Raw genomic sequence first — 15856 nt, forward strand, 5'->3', positions numbered from 1 at the left:
CGATAAAACGTTTTTCCCCTTACTGCCCAATGAAGCTTCAAAGTCATGTCTCTTGAAAAAAATGAAGCCTTCATTTGTTTTCTTTCAATTTTTTAAAAATTGAAGAACTTTTTTAAAATTATTATTAAAGAAAGGGAAAGTGTTTGAAACTATTACAATAATTTAAGGAATGGAGTTTTGAACTCATAACGGATGGGTGGAAATTCAACACCATATTAGTTCACCTACTTGCAAACTTAAAAACTTATTTGGTAATTGTTTTTACTATTTTAAGAAAAATGAAAGCTGAAAACAAAATTGTTACCAAACAAGTTTAAATCATAAACATTTGATAAAGAATGATATCTAGATACAAGAGAATTTGGAAACCTATAAGATTTTCTCCAATGATAGATCTCTAAAATTTAAGACATTAAAATGGAATAACATTAGGAAGCTGTTATTAACAATTCAAAATAATTATTGTGCACTCTAACCATATAGAAATACAAGAGAGAAAAAAACACACTTGAAAAGAGTGTCAAATAACTTTTTAAAAGTGTCAATAACACTATTTAATATTTTTTCCAATCATGTATTGTCAACCTCTCAATCCATCTCGACTAAAAACACTAAAAAATGAAGGTACAAACCATATTATTGAGTGCATCTGTCCAAACTACACTAAAAGATGAAAATACTACATCATATTTATCACGCATGGACGATAAAAGATAATTGTAGGGAAAAAATAACAAACTCCAAATAGAGGTAAATGAATGTGACAATTCATATATCTATGGACGGCTAACTAATCTCCCTTTTCATACAATCTCTGTACCACATAATGCGAGTGCAGTTGTGTATTTTCGGTTTCTGAGTTAAATGGTATGTTAAATTAGAACTGATGATGCCAAAAAATACATTCTAAGAGCTCAAACTCAAAGTTTGAGTTCTAAACTTTGCTCGTTTTCCACTAAACCAAACCTATGTACGCAAGTGCCTAAGTGGCTTGGCTGTTGACATTCATTGTTCAGAACTTCAGTGGGTCACTTGGTGTCTTGCACTTGAACTCCCACCATTTTATAAACTAAACTAAAATTCAAGAAACAAATTTTATTATTCATGAAATAAATAATAATTGGGGTTAAATATTACAACTACAACAACAATAATAAAGCTTTTTTCCACTAAAATACTAAAATAATAACCGCCATAAAGTAAAATATTAAAATAGTCAATTTCTGTCGGTTATAACCACCACCATTAACTTAAAACCGCCAGAATATGTAAAAAATATTAAAAAATTTCAAAAATACTGTCAGATATAACCGACAGAATTTTCTTGATATCTGCCAGTAAATATCCGACAGGAATTGATGTCGGATATAACCGACAATATTTTTCTAATATCCGCTAGTAATTAAATGATGTGTCGGATATAATTTATCCTACAGTATTTTCTATTATCCACCACCATCATCCGCCACCTAAAGCTAGTATTGTAGTAGTGATCTAAAATAAACATTGAAACTAAACAAGGATAGAAAGAACTCTGAAAATCTCTAATGGTTGAATGCAATATGCGACACACTCCTTCTTCTCTGATCCTTGCAGGTTGCGGCACAAGCTTTGAATAAGGCATGCGGCACAAGTCTTCTCTCCCCTGAAAGTTGCGGCAATAAGTAGTATTTATAGGTAGGGGCACATCATAATTTGTCGAGGAAAAGGATTAGGTTGTTTGCATTATTTAGGACTCCTTAAATCATATAGGAAGTGGTTTAATGTAATAAGGAATCCCCCTTACAGCTGGAGATAAAGTAGGATTAGGATAAGATAAGGTTTGTCAAGGATAAGGTTAGAGAAGATAAGTTTGGATAAGGTTTCCCTTTAATTTCTGATTCCTTGTCTTCCAAGCCTCAATCCTAATTCTTCTAGATTGTAGCACATTCCTAGCCTCATTTGACCACCAAAAATGTCCGTCCCAAGTGCTCCCAACGCATGCTATCCAATCCAAGTCCAAAACTGCTCCAAATTGCTCCATTTTGCCCTTGTTTTGTCACCTTTGCCAATTGGACCTACAAATACACGAAAATAGCTTAAATCACTATAATAAATAGAAACTAAGTAAATGCAAAGAAATAAGTTAACAAAGTTGCATAAATATGCTCTAAGGCCATCAATGCTTTATAGCACTGAATGTTGGGCGATAAGTATCACCACGTGCAAACAATGAGTATAGCAGATATGAGAATGTTTCATTGGATGTGTGGGCACATGAAAATGGACATGATTAAGAATGAGGATATCTAAGATAAAGTAGGAGTGGCTGCAATTGAAGACAAGATGAGAGATATCAGTTAAGGTGGTTTGGACATGTGAACCAAAGACCTATAGATGCTTCAATTAGAAGATGTGATTATGAGACATGCTCAGGAAAAAAGGGTTGAGTTTGAGGAAAACCTAGGAGGACTTAGAAAGAGACTATAGATTTAGTGCAAAACCGAGTATAACGGCGTTCTAGGATTCATACAGTCGACTCGACTTAGTGGAATAAGACTTTGTTGTTGTTGTTGTTGTTGTTGTTGCTATTGTTGTTGTTGTTGTTGCTGTTGTTGTTGTTGTTGTTATCGTTGTTTAAGTCTTAGTTAGTACTACAATATAGTGATATTCTTTTTCACTTGTAAGTGAAAAGACTTAAGTTCGAATCTCGGAAATGATAAGTTCACAACCAATTTTGTTCGTCCACCCTTTAGTGTAGATCTATTATCATAATAAATATATTAATAACATTTACATCAAATATCCAAGTGTTTTTTTTATATATACAACAATATTCTACACGAAGGTCGACTTATGCTAATAGGTATCGGTCTCTAAACAAATATAATACCTCCTAGCTATCCATGTGAGTAGAACCTGAGACCTATCACTTACAAGTAAAGAATACCACTAAAACCATCCTCTAATAATGCTCGAATGCCCAAAGGGTCGAGTTTTACAAGGAGTCGAATACTATGTGGGCCAAGTTGTCTATGTGAGTGCTCGACAAGATTTCGGCTTTAAGTACTGACAGTTGTATGGCTTTCTGTTGGGTTTCCAGGCATATTATTGAAATAAATTTAATTCAAATAATTAAATATGTAACAGAAAAATAATAATTCACGTACAATATGTTATCCTAATTATGTACCCGGTTGGTTGTATTTGATAATGCAACAAATAAAGACGACGAAGAGATACATGAATTTTTAGCCACACAAGTGCCCCTTGATTGGATCATCTTCATGGTTGTGATCTTCCTTTTTATGATTGATCATGTGAAGCTCTCCAAGTGTTAAACCTCTAACGCCTTCCACAATGGTTCAGGTGAGTGTGATACTTATATGTAAGAGTCATACATCACGAGATTAATTTATATAACACTACTGCTATACTAGTGTGAGTTCAACATATTGGTACCACACTCATGAGTTTGATATACTAAACTCATTAGTCTAATATATTGAACTCGTGATTTCAATAAATTGGTATCGCACTCAAATTTTTCGCTCACTGTAGAAGTGTGATTCCCATATGAGTTAATATATTGGTATGACACTCACTTTTTTTGGCCTACTATGGAAGGCCTAAGAGTATCCACATTGATAAATTAGCAACGGATGATGAAGTGGTTAATTTAAATGTGCTAGCAATATCTTTCTTGGATCGATAGGGTTTGGGTGGCACATAAGTGTTTTTAGCTTAGGGATTTTTTCTCTGTTCTTTGAGGGAAAAAACTGACTGCACTTAGCATTAGAGACATATGAGAAACATAAGGGGTACATATACAGCCTTAGTCGCACCTTTTAGTGTTTGACAGCTAAGGTCACGCGACTCATGTGCCTTGCGTCAATCCCACTTTCACTGGCCCTCTTGGACTTGTGACTTGGACCACTTTTAATTAAATAAAGCCCAAAACTTATTTTATTAAAACCATGTCAAAAAGGGACAAATAATTAATCAATAAAAGGGTGTATGGTATCAAAGGTCTTTGAACTTTACCCATGTTTGATTTTCGTCCTTGAACTCTTATATTAGTTTCTTCCATGCTCCAGCTTAACTTTGTGTTGCATGTGTAGTTCTTTAGTCAAATCTGTCTTCTTTTCCGTCAAATTTAAGGGTGTAGTGGTCTTTTCATACATAAAAATCTAATTTATTTTAAAAAAAGAATAGCTTGACTCCTTAAGGTTAAGGAGAAGTTCCTCCTCAAAATACTTCGTGACCTATTTACAGAATTTCGTGCTTATGATCGAAACATTTTATATTATAAATCCCTATGTAAAGAGCATCTCTGTAAATAATTAATTAAAATTAAAATCATTTGTCAAATCCTTAAGGAGTTCTGATCATAAGTACGAAGTTTTGTGAATAGGTCACAACATATTTAAAGAAGAAATTCCTCCACAATCCTTGAAAAGCCAAGTCTTTCTTTTTAAAACTTCATTTTCTTATTTTTAGATAAAATTCCGATTTTACCCCTCAACTTAATGGAGAAGTTGACGGAGTTAAGTTAACGAAAAGTGACACATCCCGACCCGGGATGTCCAATAGGACTCCGAATTGAGCTATGCTGGCCGACACTTGAAGGGCGACGAAACCATAAAGTATGATGATGTGGAAAAAATGTGAATAAATTTAAACCTAAAAGTGCCTAAATACCAGAATGCACTGGTGAGTGGGAATGAACCCACTTCACACGTGACGTTAGAGCATAAGCAAGTACAGTAGAGTGAATTAAGAATCGTACCCTCGAAATAATCTCTAATATTAAGAATCGCCACGAATCTTCGACGATAAGAAAACTCGGCTAATAAAACCTGGAGGGTGAAAACAAAATAAGGGTGAGTGGTCCTGGAAATAAAATTTTAATAGAAACCATATAAAACATTATGACCCCTTGCTACAACACCTGTATATAGTTTCCCGAAAAATCATAAATATACCACAACACAGCATCTCATCAGCAATATCAATAATCATGTGATTAATAACCCATACTAGCACGCAAGTCGGAGTCACCTATGGTGACCTGTACGACTGCACCCATATCTCATCAATCAATGTTAACTCATCAGTTGGAGTCACCTATAGTGACCTGTACGACTTACCCATATCTCATCACATATGCTAGTTCATCACATATCTCATCACGTATGCTAGCTCACATATCTCATCATGTATGCTAGCTTATCACATATCTCATCACGTATGCTAGCTCATCACATATCTCATCACTTATGCTAGCTCACATATCTCATCATGTATGCTAACTCATCACATATCTCATCACGTATGCTAGCTCATCACATATTTCATCACGTATGCTAGCTCATCACACATTTCATCACGTATACTAGCTCATCACACATTTCATCATATATGCTAGCTCATCACATATGTCATCATATATGCTAGCTCATCACATATTTCATCATATATGCTAGCTCATTACATATCTCATCACATATGCTAATTCATCACATATTTCATCACGTATGCTAACTCATCACATATTTCATCATATATGCTAGCTCATCACATATCTCATCATATATGCTACCTCATTACATATTTCATCATATATGCTAGCTCATAAGTCGGAGTCACCTCTAGTGACCTGTACGACTTATCCATAGCTCAATAAGTATACCTGCACACAAGTCGGAACCACCTAAAGTGGTCTGTACGACAAGACTGGGTGTAAATAAATACTCTTAAGTGCTACGATCACGTGAAGATTGTGCGAATAATCGCAGGTCACCTACGAGTCGGAACCACCTATAGTGGTCTGTACGACAAGACTGTGCACCAGGTGAGCGTAAGGTGCGGGAGGTGAACATCACGTGAATGACTGTGCCCTAGCCACATGCGGGTGCACTAACACCGGTGTGTAGGTTTATGAGGTCTAAATGCATCTCATGTGACATATACAACTCATAGGCAACTTGTACGACAATGTCAGAGTTGCCTAAAACATAATGTGATCATGCCATAACTCAATCATTTCAACTAATATCATAACTGACCTGAACTTACTTGTGTGTTCCGCGTTCATCTTCGAACTTTAAAGCATTCATAATAATTATGAGTAGGTAACATACATATGGATATACCATGATGCAATCTAATACTTAACCATGACATAGCATTATCAATTATATACACACACATATATATATTATATGGAATAAAAATGCATAAGTTGTAATGCACTACTCTCGAACTATTTATTTTCGGGAATAATTATCAGGGATAAGTCTAACTAAACACTAGTTTAATTAACTATCATTACTTACGTTTCCTTATTTCAGTTTCTTGATTTCCTTCCACATTGATTTATGACTAACATCCAATCACTAAAAACAAAAGGTTAAATGTCATATTTTCACCAATTTCCTTCACATTGCTCAATTCCCAAACAAGGTTTTTGTTTCAAATATTGTATGGCTACATCTAACGTCTCGTTAGACTGCCTATGTACCCTAAACATGGATCAAGCCATCCGTAGTTCAAATAAGTACTTTAAAGCATTTACAGTAATTATACGCAATAAGCAATTTATAAACGTTGTGGAATTGTCAATCACATATATATATATATATATATATTATATGATAAAAAATAAAAAAAGGAAAAGACCCACTTACCTGAGGTCCGCGCTATGACTCCCTAGCACGCATATCGTGACATCGCGAACCATCGTCGCTTGTGACCAAGGCCAATTTGGCTGGGAAAAGCCCCAATTTAGCTAAAATTCGTTGGAACCCTAAGTGTGGGTGTGCTTCGATTCTTCCTTCTCGATGATCCGCCGCCCCTACAACGGATTGGGCTTTGCTCCATACCTCAAGGGAAGTCTAATGGTGGTAGTAATTGATCCAATTAGTTTCAGATTTGGGGGAATTCGAACAAGGAGGGCTGCGACACCCGCGGTACAATCTTCATGAAATCTTAATCAATTCATGTCTATTTTGGCTAGAGTGGAACGATGGGATGTTGGGATGATGTTTAGTGGTGATGGGAGGTTCTAACTCGCCGGAGACTTGGAGAAAAACCATCGGAAAAACACACGGGCGTTTGGGTTTTAAAACGGGTCACGCGGGTCAAAAACGGGTCAAGGGGAAGGAGATCATGGTTAGGTGCCTCTCGCCTTCCTCCTTTCCCTCCCTGATCTCTCCCTGATTCATCCTCCCATCTTCCTCCTTTCTGATAGGGCAGCAGTCCTCTACTCTTCTCTCTTCATATTAGGCAGCTCCGTCCAATCTCCTCCTCTCCCTTTTTCCACCAACCACACACACACACATCTATCATAAAAATCATTTAGTAATAATAATAAAAATATAGTGTAAGATAATGAAAAAAAATGATTCTTTCCAAATACTTTCGGGTTCATAATTCCACGAAACTTTAATTGTAACCCCAATTTCACTTCTACTTGTGCCTACGCGTCTGTAAGATCGAGCTCTATCCAAAAATGTCGAGAAACATGACAAAATACACGAGAATCACATGCGTCCTAAAAAATTACGCTTTGCCCTAGGGTATTTCCGTAATTTCACGTAATAAAATTATAAAAAAATTTATACTTTTTAGCGACGGGCTGTTACAAAAAGACTGCTAATGCAACAAATGACATAATTCAAGGACGGGAGAAACTATTAGTAGAATTCAAGAACGAAAAAGAAACTCATGATATAGCCTTCGCGACAATCTAGCCGAAAAGTTTCTACCTTTGAAAAAAAAAACTAGGTGAGACTTGCACATCATAAAATTTGACTTCCTATCCTTTGGAATTGTCTGTGTAATAATGGATAAATCACGGCATGATTGTAGTTCCCTTTTCAAAGAATTTATTAAACATCGTTTTCAATTATATTCAATCAACGTCCCAATTTATTCAGAATTACGTGTATTCCAAGATATCCTACAAGCATAAGAAGTGCATAATATTGGTCTCATGCCCTCACCAAGTCTTATTATTTATTTATTTTATTATATGCGATATTTTATACCAATCTATTTTAAAGTAGAGGGTTTGAACTGAAGACTTTGTGGGTTGAAGAAAAAAGCCCTAACTATTAGGACAATCCATCACTTGCATCTCACTCTTGTTAGTGTTGGAAAATTAAAAAGAAAATATTTTAGGGATATGATTTAATTAGTGATTTATATGATTTAATTAAGAAGTTGATATGATTTGATTTGGTATAAGTTTCCTTGTCTTGTAGACAAATGATTGTTTTGATCAACACGATTGCTAGAAGAGTTGATCACTAAATCCTTACTCCTCCTCTTTTCCCTTCTAATTCCCAAACACATCAACATTCCACTTTTACTTGGCTTCAAGTCTGGAAGAATAGCAGTGAGATTTGTGGAACTAATCATGCCTTTACGCCTATCGTCATAGAAGCTATTCTATTTCCTAGTATTTCTCCTTTGTAATCTTATAAATACCTCCTTATCGAGAAGAATAAGAATTGAAGTAGTATTTGAGAATTGTGAAATTGTAGTCTTCAATGTTCAAGTATAAAAAATGACCACAGCAGCTTTGATTGCCGCCATTTTCTCCGTCTTGTCTACGGCAACCAATCCTCCTCGATTATTGTTAAAATAGACGTCAGTTCATCTTTGGCAACCAGATCAAGCAATGTACTCTCATAGCTCTAGAAATACTATGATCGCCGCCATGCTTAACGTCCTTTCACTATTGCAAAGATGTTCATCATAATAACAAGCTCTTGGGACCGATAAACCTTCTCTGCAAAAGAAGGCAGCCGGAATTACCATGCTGCAGAATGCATTAAGTATAATGGCATCGTAAGTTTCTCGAGGAACTTATGTTACAATGCCACTAATCCTGCTAGCAAGGGAGGAACCATGAATTTTATAGCAGATGGGCTAGCAAAAATTATAGCTAAAAATCTAACGAAAAACTCCTGATACTGTTAACTTTAACGAAAAATCACATTTTAACACTAAAAAGTCAATCCTACATTCACTTTACCCTTTATTTTGTTCTTATCGTTAAAACTCAAAGTTTTCAAACTCTTTTTATTAGTTTTTCTTTAATTTTTTGGTATACATTCGGTTACTAGTCTTTCTAGAAATAGTATAAATAATATAAATAATTTCGAATAAAACAAGCTAGTTCATGGCTATTTTTCCATAGCTTTTGACATAAACATAAAAACATACAAAAATGCAACCAAAAGAAATCATATTTGGATCCGATTTTTACATGTGTAAAAATTCAATCCGCCAATATATGGCTTATGGTTATTGATCTGGTTGTTTAACCAAGCAAAGCAAAATTAGGCGACGGCTGGGCTTTGAGGATTAAGAGAAGGAGATCCAAACCGGCTCCGATGAAGGCGTAGTTGGTTTCGATGGAGGAGAGAGTCATAGAGATGCAAAGGGGGTGAAATTAAGTTGAGGTGGCGATCCGAGAGAGAGAAGTCATTGGGTTATATGCTTTTACGGGGTCATCGAAAAGACCCAGTTATAGCATTAATAAAAATTTCACATAGGGACGGCAATTCTAACCGTTAAACCCGATAACCGTGGATAACCGTCCAAATGGATTGGATTTGGATATGAAAATTTGGGTATGGTATGGATATGGGGAAAAGCCGTGAACTTTATTCGGTTATGGTTTTGGATATGGTTATAGGGGTCCCCAATCCGTATCCGTTCCCGAATCCGACCTGAATATATTATACATGTATATATTTGATATATAATATAATTTTATTCAATTTACCGAACCCTCCCTATACTAATTCATTATGCATGCATCAAACCCTATGCTATCTTTATTATGCACCATGCATGGGGCATACCAATAACCTCATCAATTCAATACTCTTATTGTTATGCTCAACCAAGTTAATTCATTGAATCATTTTATATATCAATTATCAAATGTTACAAGTTTATCAGATTCATCTCTCTTTAAGAGTATCGCTGTCAAGAAATTGGTGCATGTTATCATGAACAACTTCAAATATATTGTTATGTTTTTTGTAATTGGATGTTGCTATTTAATGACAGAATTAGTATCTACTAAAATTTATAATGCGTCAATTGGATGAATATAAATTTTTTTTTTGTTATTTGACGAAGATGGATATAACCGATAACCGATTGAAAATCCGTTACCCGGTGGATATGATTATGGATAATCCCCGATGGTTAATTTGTGGTTATGGATATGGTTAATTTTTGTGGTTATGGGGATGGACATTTCCGTCCCCAAACCGAACCGTTGCCATCCTTAATTTCACACCAGCCGTAGAAATGGTCAAAACGATATGTGAAAATAGCGCATGTATTTACTATTTAGCAATGTCCCCACTAGAGAAACCCTCTAGTTAATATAGGATTAATATATACTTTGCTACTCAAAGAATAAGTAGGATTTCCTACTCAAAACTATTCATTGTGATTCATAAGATTTTGTGTTCATGATTAGAACATTCATACTAAATTTTTTTTTTTAAAAAAAAAAAGAGAGGATAACTGGTGGCAAGTCATGGTTATCTAGCCCTTCCAAGGGTCAGAAAGACTCACAGAGGCATTTCAGCCTCACCTGGCCACAAGTCTGGCTTCCACACCAGTAGTGGGTTTCGAACCTGAGACCTCCAATTTTTAGTTTGAAGGAAGCCTCGCAATTTGCCCTTTACCACTAGGCCACCAGCTAGTTTAGTTAAAACTAAGGTCATTTAGTTATCAAATTGTATAAAAACAAATGAACTATTGCAGAGATAATCATTACAAAGTGATTTATAATATGAACGGTTCTGATTTTAAATATAAACCTCTGTAATTCGAACATGAAGAGTTTTAAGTAAGCTTTCCTACTCATTTTTTAGTAGCCAAACATTATTCTTAATAGGCTTTTTAGCCAAAATAGTCCTTGAGATTTGCATAACACATTACTTTGGTCCCTGAGATCTAAAACCAATAGAAGTGGTCCCTGAGATTGTCCACCATCAATCATTTTGGTAATTTCGTGCAAAGTTATGTTAGATAAGGATCAAAATGATAAATAAACAATGCACCAAAATGATTTGACAAAATTAAAGGTATTTTGGTCATTTTATTCTTATTTAATGAAGATTTTTTACTGAATGACAAAAATGATTAATGGTGGACAAACTCAGGGACCACTTCTATTGATTTTATATCTCAGAGACCAAAGTAAGGAGTTATGCAAATCTCAAGAATTATTTTGACTAAAAAGCCATTTAATATAGGGCGAATTTAAAGACATCATAATTGCCTTTTCATAGTGAGTGCTACATGTTTATAATAAGGACTATTTGTTCATATATAAAGTATTAGGGTCCGCTTGCTATTTTTCCTTGGGCTAAAGCCCACCCCAGCCTGTTAGTAGTTCCGCCGGTGCCTGCCAGTTTGTTAAACGCAAGCCACAGAGGACAGAAATGAAATAACACAATTATCAACTACGAGCTGATGGTCTAGTGGTAAAAAATAGATTGCAAGACTTTCTTCAAATTAAAACTGGAGGTCTCGAGTTCGAAACCCGCTATTGGTGCCAGACTTGTGGCTAGGGGGAGGCTGGAATGGCTCTGTGAGTCTTTGTGGCTCTCGAAAACGATGGATAAACATGGTTTGTCACTAGTTGTTCCTTTAAAATAAAAAAAATAAAAAATAAAAAAATAAAAAAAAAGTAACAGACAATTTATCAGCAGGCCGAAAGCAAGGCCTTTGTAAGTTATACCATAGCATCGTTTATGTGGTTGGACAAAACATCTGCATTTGTGGCAATTAATTGATCTATGAGAACATTTGTTTGAAAAAAAAAAAATCGATTTGATTTAAATTAATCTTCAATTGTGGTAATTAAGCCGCAATCTTCTCTGCTTAAGATACTGCTAATTGTCTCTTATTTACACAGACACAATTTCACCAAAGTTTTCAAAACACCAAAATTTAGGAAATGTAGAAAAAAAAATTATTAATTCCTTTTTTCTATATATTTTCTAGTAGTTCTAGCAGAAACTTAGGAACACCTTAATATATTAATTAATGGTAAAGAAAACATATTTAACGTAAGGGCTTCAAGTTTTTACTTATACATATACTCAAAACTCAAATTATAATGTCCAAAACATAATTGTAAATATTTACTTAATCACAAAGGTAGAAATTAATTAAATTTAACTAGTTTCATAATTCAAATTTGAATTAATTAACCTTGCACATCGTTTGGTATATGAATATCTAATGCTGATATTTTGGTATATATTTAACAAATTAGGATCAAACAGGTATAGTGCACTAATGGTCTTCCTCATCATCAATCCTATCAATTACAAGTTTTGAGAAAATAAATTCGCAAAAAATTAGAAATTAATTAGGTGCAAAGTCAAACAAAATGACAATTGAAAACTCTCCTAAATGAACCCACCATACAATATGTTTACTTTGTGCTAATGCTAGTTAGTGTTAACGGTCCTCTTTGATCTTTATCGAACTCCAATATTATCACCATGGTTCTCTTAAAAAATCTTCCCAAGAAGACCCAAGGTCGAAAGAGGATCGAGATCAAGAAACTTGAGAACCTTAACAGCAAACAAGTCACCTTCTCCAAGCGCCGCGCTGGTATATTCAAGAAGGCTGCGGAACTGAGCGTTTTGTGCGGCGCTGATGTGGCGGTCATTGTTTTCTCGACAGCAGGAAAAGTGTTTTGCTATGGGCACCCTAGCATGGACACCATTCTAGACTGGTATTGCAGTGGGGTAACTCCTCCTGCAGTGTCTGATGATACGGCAGGAGATCAAAGCCCTAATAGGGTTCCCGTGGCAGAGTTCAACAAGGATTACATGGAGGCTATTAGGGAGTTGGAGGAACAGAAGAAGAGAGTTGCGGAGGTCAAAGAGGCGGCAAAGATGAAGAAGGTTGTGATGGGTGTAGTGGGTGGGTGTGATGAGAGGTTTTGGTGGGAGGATGAGAGTGTTGACTTGGATGCGTTGGATGTGCAGGAAGTCGAGCATTACTTGATCGCATTAGAGGATGTGAGGAAGAAGGTTGCTGCTAGGTTTCATGAGATGAAGATTTTGAATGGGACGTTGAACCCGGGGGCGCTTCCACCGATTCCAGCAGTTCATCGACTTTGTCATCTCCCAATGATGACAAATGGTTTTAGTGGTCACGGTGGCCAATTTGGTGGTGGTTATCATGGTTTTGGGATCTAGTTTAGAGTACTTTTGATTATTTCTTTTTTCTTTTTCTCATTTTTTGTTAATCATGTTGTTATGTTTGTGCAATAAAATGTTTGGGCTCCTTTATTTTGATATAGCAATGCCATCTTGTGCTATATTCATAAAATTCTTGCTGGATGATGAATTTTTCTTAGATCTTTTCGCCATGTGGTATATAAGTAATGCAGAACAATGAAACAAAACACTTACCTTTTCAGATACGTAACCGAAACCATGTTCTGTAGGTTTGATGTCAAATTAGGGTTTGGGGAAGTTCTTACTGCAGAAGTTTGGGAACTTTATTATGGTGTTTCTGTTGCTCAGAGCATGGGGTTTCACCATGTGCTTGTGGACGTGTGGTTTCTGCTATTGCTGTTCAGCTTGTTTAGCATGACAATAAACATTAGTTCTCGATTGCTTTAGTTGTTAGACTCTAATTTTTTTTTTTCGTTGTCTGCTTGTATTCTATTAAAGTTCTAGAAGTTAAACCGTTGAATAGTTTTTCATGCCACATTCAGGTTTGATTACAACTCGAGACCACCCCATGTTACACTTGTATATAGCGCCTTCTTGCATATGGTGTTCGCTTGCAACCACACAATTAAAGTAGTGAGAAAGATAATAATTCCAGCTACATATATGGCAAAGAAAAATTGTTAATAGCTTTACTCAGGAATGCTCTCCTAACCTAGTCTAACCCTTAGAGTAAAAGGAAAACTAATGAAAAATGTTTGAAAACTTTGAGTTTTAATCATAAGGACAAAATAAAGGGTAAAGTGAATAGTACCAGGATTGACTTTTTAGTGTAAAAATGTGGTTTTTCGTTAAAGTGAATAGAACCGGGTGTTTTTCGTTAAAGTTCCTTAGAGTAAAACCCAAATTTTATGTTCTAAACCAACCTCAACTTGCTCCAACTCTTGAACCAAATATGAGCTTTAACCCAAAACTCATTTTTGAAGCAAATTTAGCCTAGGATTCCCTCTGGTTTAGTGGGCTAGCCCACCATATATGTGTGTTTTTTTAGTTTTATATTTATAAATTCATTAAATCCAATGGCTAAAATAATTTAAAAAAAAATTCTTCCATGTGTTTTATATTCTTTAATAATGTTCCACAAGTTTCAAGGTGTCGATTTAGTGATTTTTTAATATTTATGAACTTCAACCACTACTTAAGAGTACTCATTTAAGGTCTTAAGGGGAATCTTTGTGTCCCTAAATGAATATTGCCTCCAATGGTTGAGTCCTTATAGTAGAATCTCTAAATTTGAAGTTTTTAGGCTTTTAGGTGATAATTTGATTAGGTGCACATTTTTTTATGTCAACCTTTTTTTTTAATTAATTAAAAGCATTAAAATCTTCAATCAAGATTGTGGATCCCGTTTTCCATTGAAGATGCACATTATTTTTGTTTATATTAACCTTTTTTCAAAATAATTGAAAGCATTGAAATTAAAAACATGAAAATCATTAAAAGCTTCAATCAAGATTGTGGCACCTTTTTTCCACTCAAGGTGTTAGGACCGGTCCCTGATTTTACAGTATTTTAATACCAAATGTGTGAAATGACCAAAAGTTACAGAGTGTTGACTTTCGTTGGCCATCATGTAGTGACACATTTGACCCATTCTTTTAGTATATTCTAGTGGTATTCGTCGCTACGAAAGCATAGGCACAAGCATAATCGAGTTCAGAGTTACGATGATCATATTAGGGAATTACGAAGTCAAGGGGCAAAGTAGTCAATTCAATTCACTATTCAAGATATTAGGGTTGGATATTTGTGTTATTTTAATAATTTCTGGTGAGTTTTTGTGGCTAGTGGGGTCCACACCCCACTTCCCCTCCTTCCTCGTGTCATTTTCTTGCCCAAACTCTTGGGGGACTTTTTGAACCCTTTCCCTCGTCTCTCTTTCCCTTAAACTATTTTTCATCACTCTCTCCCTCTTCTGTAAAACCCAAGAGGCACCACCTCTGGCCTCGCCACTCTGGCGAGCACCACCACCACCAGTTAATCCTCTTCATCACGAACCTAGGACAAGGCCTCCGCTGTTCACTTTCTCCCCTATCAAACACCCTGCGAGTTGTCGACGATTCCGAACAAGACCAATACTGGGGAAGCTCTCCCCAGTTTTTCAGCAAGAACCGTGATTTTTACAGGCGTTTTTCGGCCACCCCGTCCCCCTTAGTTTGAACGACTCTTCGACGTCAGAGTAACTATGGGTGGACCCCTTCTCAAATTGCATGATTTTATAAAAATACTAGGATTGCATTCATGAAAAGTATGACTTCCTGATTTTACTCTTCATGAAAATATTTATGAATATGATTTATGATTATACTTTAAGTTAGAAATTTTCTATGATTTGCGATACGAGATTTCGAGCTTTTGAGTGCGAAAGGTTTGGTTTATGATATGATGATTTGAGCTAGAACGCTCCTATGGATTTATTGTAAAAACTTATTAGGATTAGAATTCATTTGTTACTTTGTTTGTCTATGATAAGGATAGTACTACAACTTGTTAAACTATAACTCTCATGTTTGTGTAGTGTTAGTACAAGAATTCTACTTGAAGAAGACGTCTTGTTACTTGCACAAGGATCGCTCTTC

The 15856-nt window shown here is 35.5% G+C and overlaps 1 protein-coding gene and 1 long non-coding RNA gene across 2 annotated transcripts; one reads left to right on the forward strand and one right to left on the reverse strand.

Annotated features, from left to right (window-relative positions):
- Window positions 1-1434: 1434 nt before the first annotated feature.
- Window positions 1435-7268, reverse strand: LOC126634618 (uncharacterized). The gene is made up of 3 exons (XR_007627401.1): window positions 6669-7268; window positions 4769-4838; window positions 1435-2057 (listed from the first exon to the last, which is right to left on the reverse strand). It is a non-coding gene; the product is annotated as an uncharacterized LOC126634618 (long non-coding RNA).
- A 5265-nt stretch (window positions 7269-12533) lies between these two features.
- Window positions 12534-13283, forward strand: LOC126634623 (agamous-like MADS-box protein AGL62). Its single transcript, XM_050305160.1, has one exon. It carries the CDS (start codon window positions 12534-12536, stop codon window positions 13236-13238), a length of 705 nt encoding a protein of 234 aa, XP_050161117.1. The 3' UTR covers window positions 13239-13283.
- The last annotated feature ends 2573 nt before the right edge of the window (window positions 13284-15856 follow it).

The sequence above is a fragment of the Malus sylvestris genome, chromosome 2 (genome assembly GCF_916048215.2).
Source record: "Malus sylvestris chromosome 2, drMalSylv7.2, whole genome shotgun sequence".
In the NCBI taxonomy this organism is placed as follows: domain Eukaryota; kingdom Viridiplantae; phylum Streptophyta; class Magnoliopsida; order Rosales; family Rosaceae; genus Malus; species Malus sylvestris.

Coding starts and splice junctions, on each gene's coding strand:
- LOC126634623 (XM_050305160.1), top strand. CDS start 12,534: ATGGTTCTCTTAAAAAATCTTCCCAAGAAGACCCAAGGTCGAAAGAGG.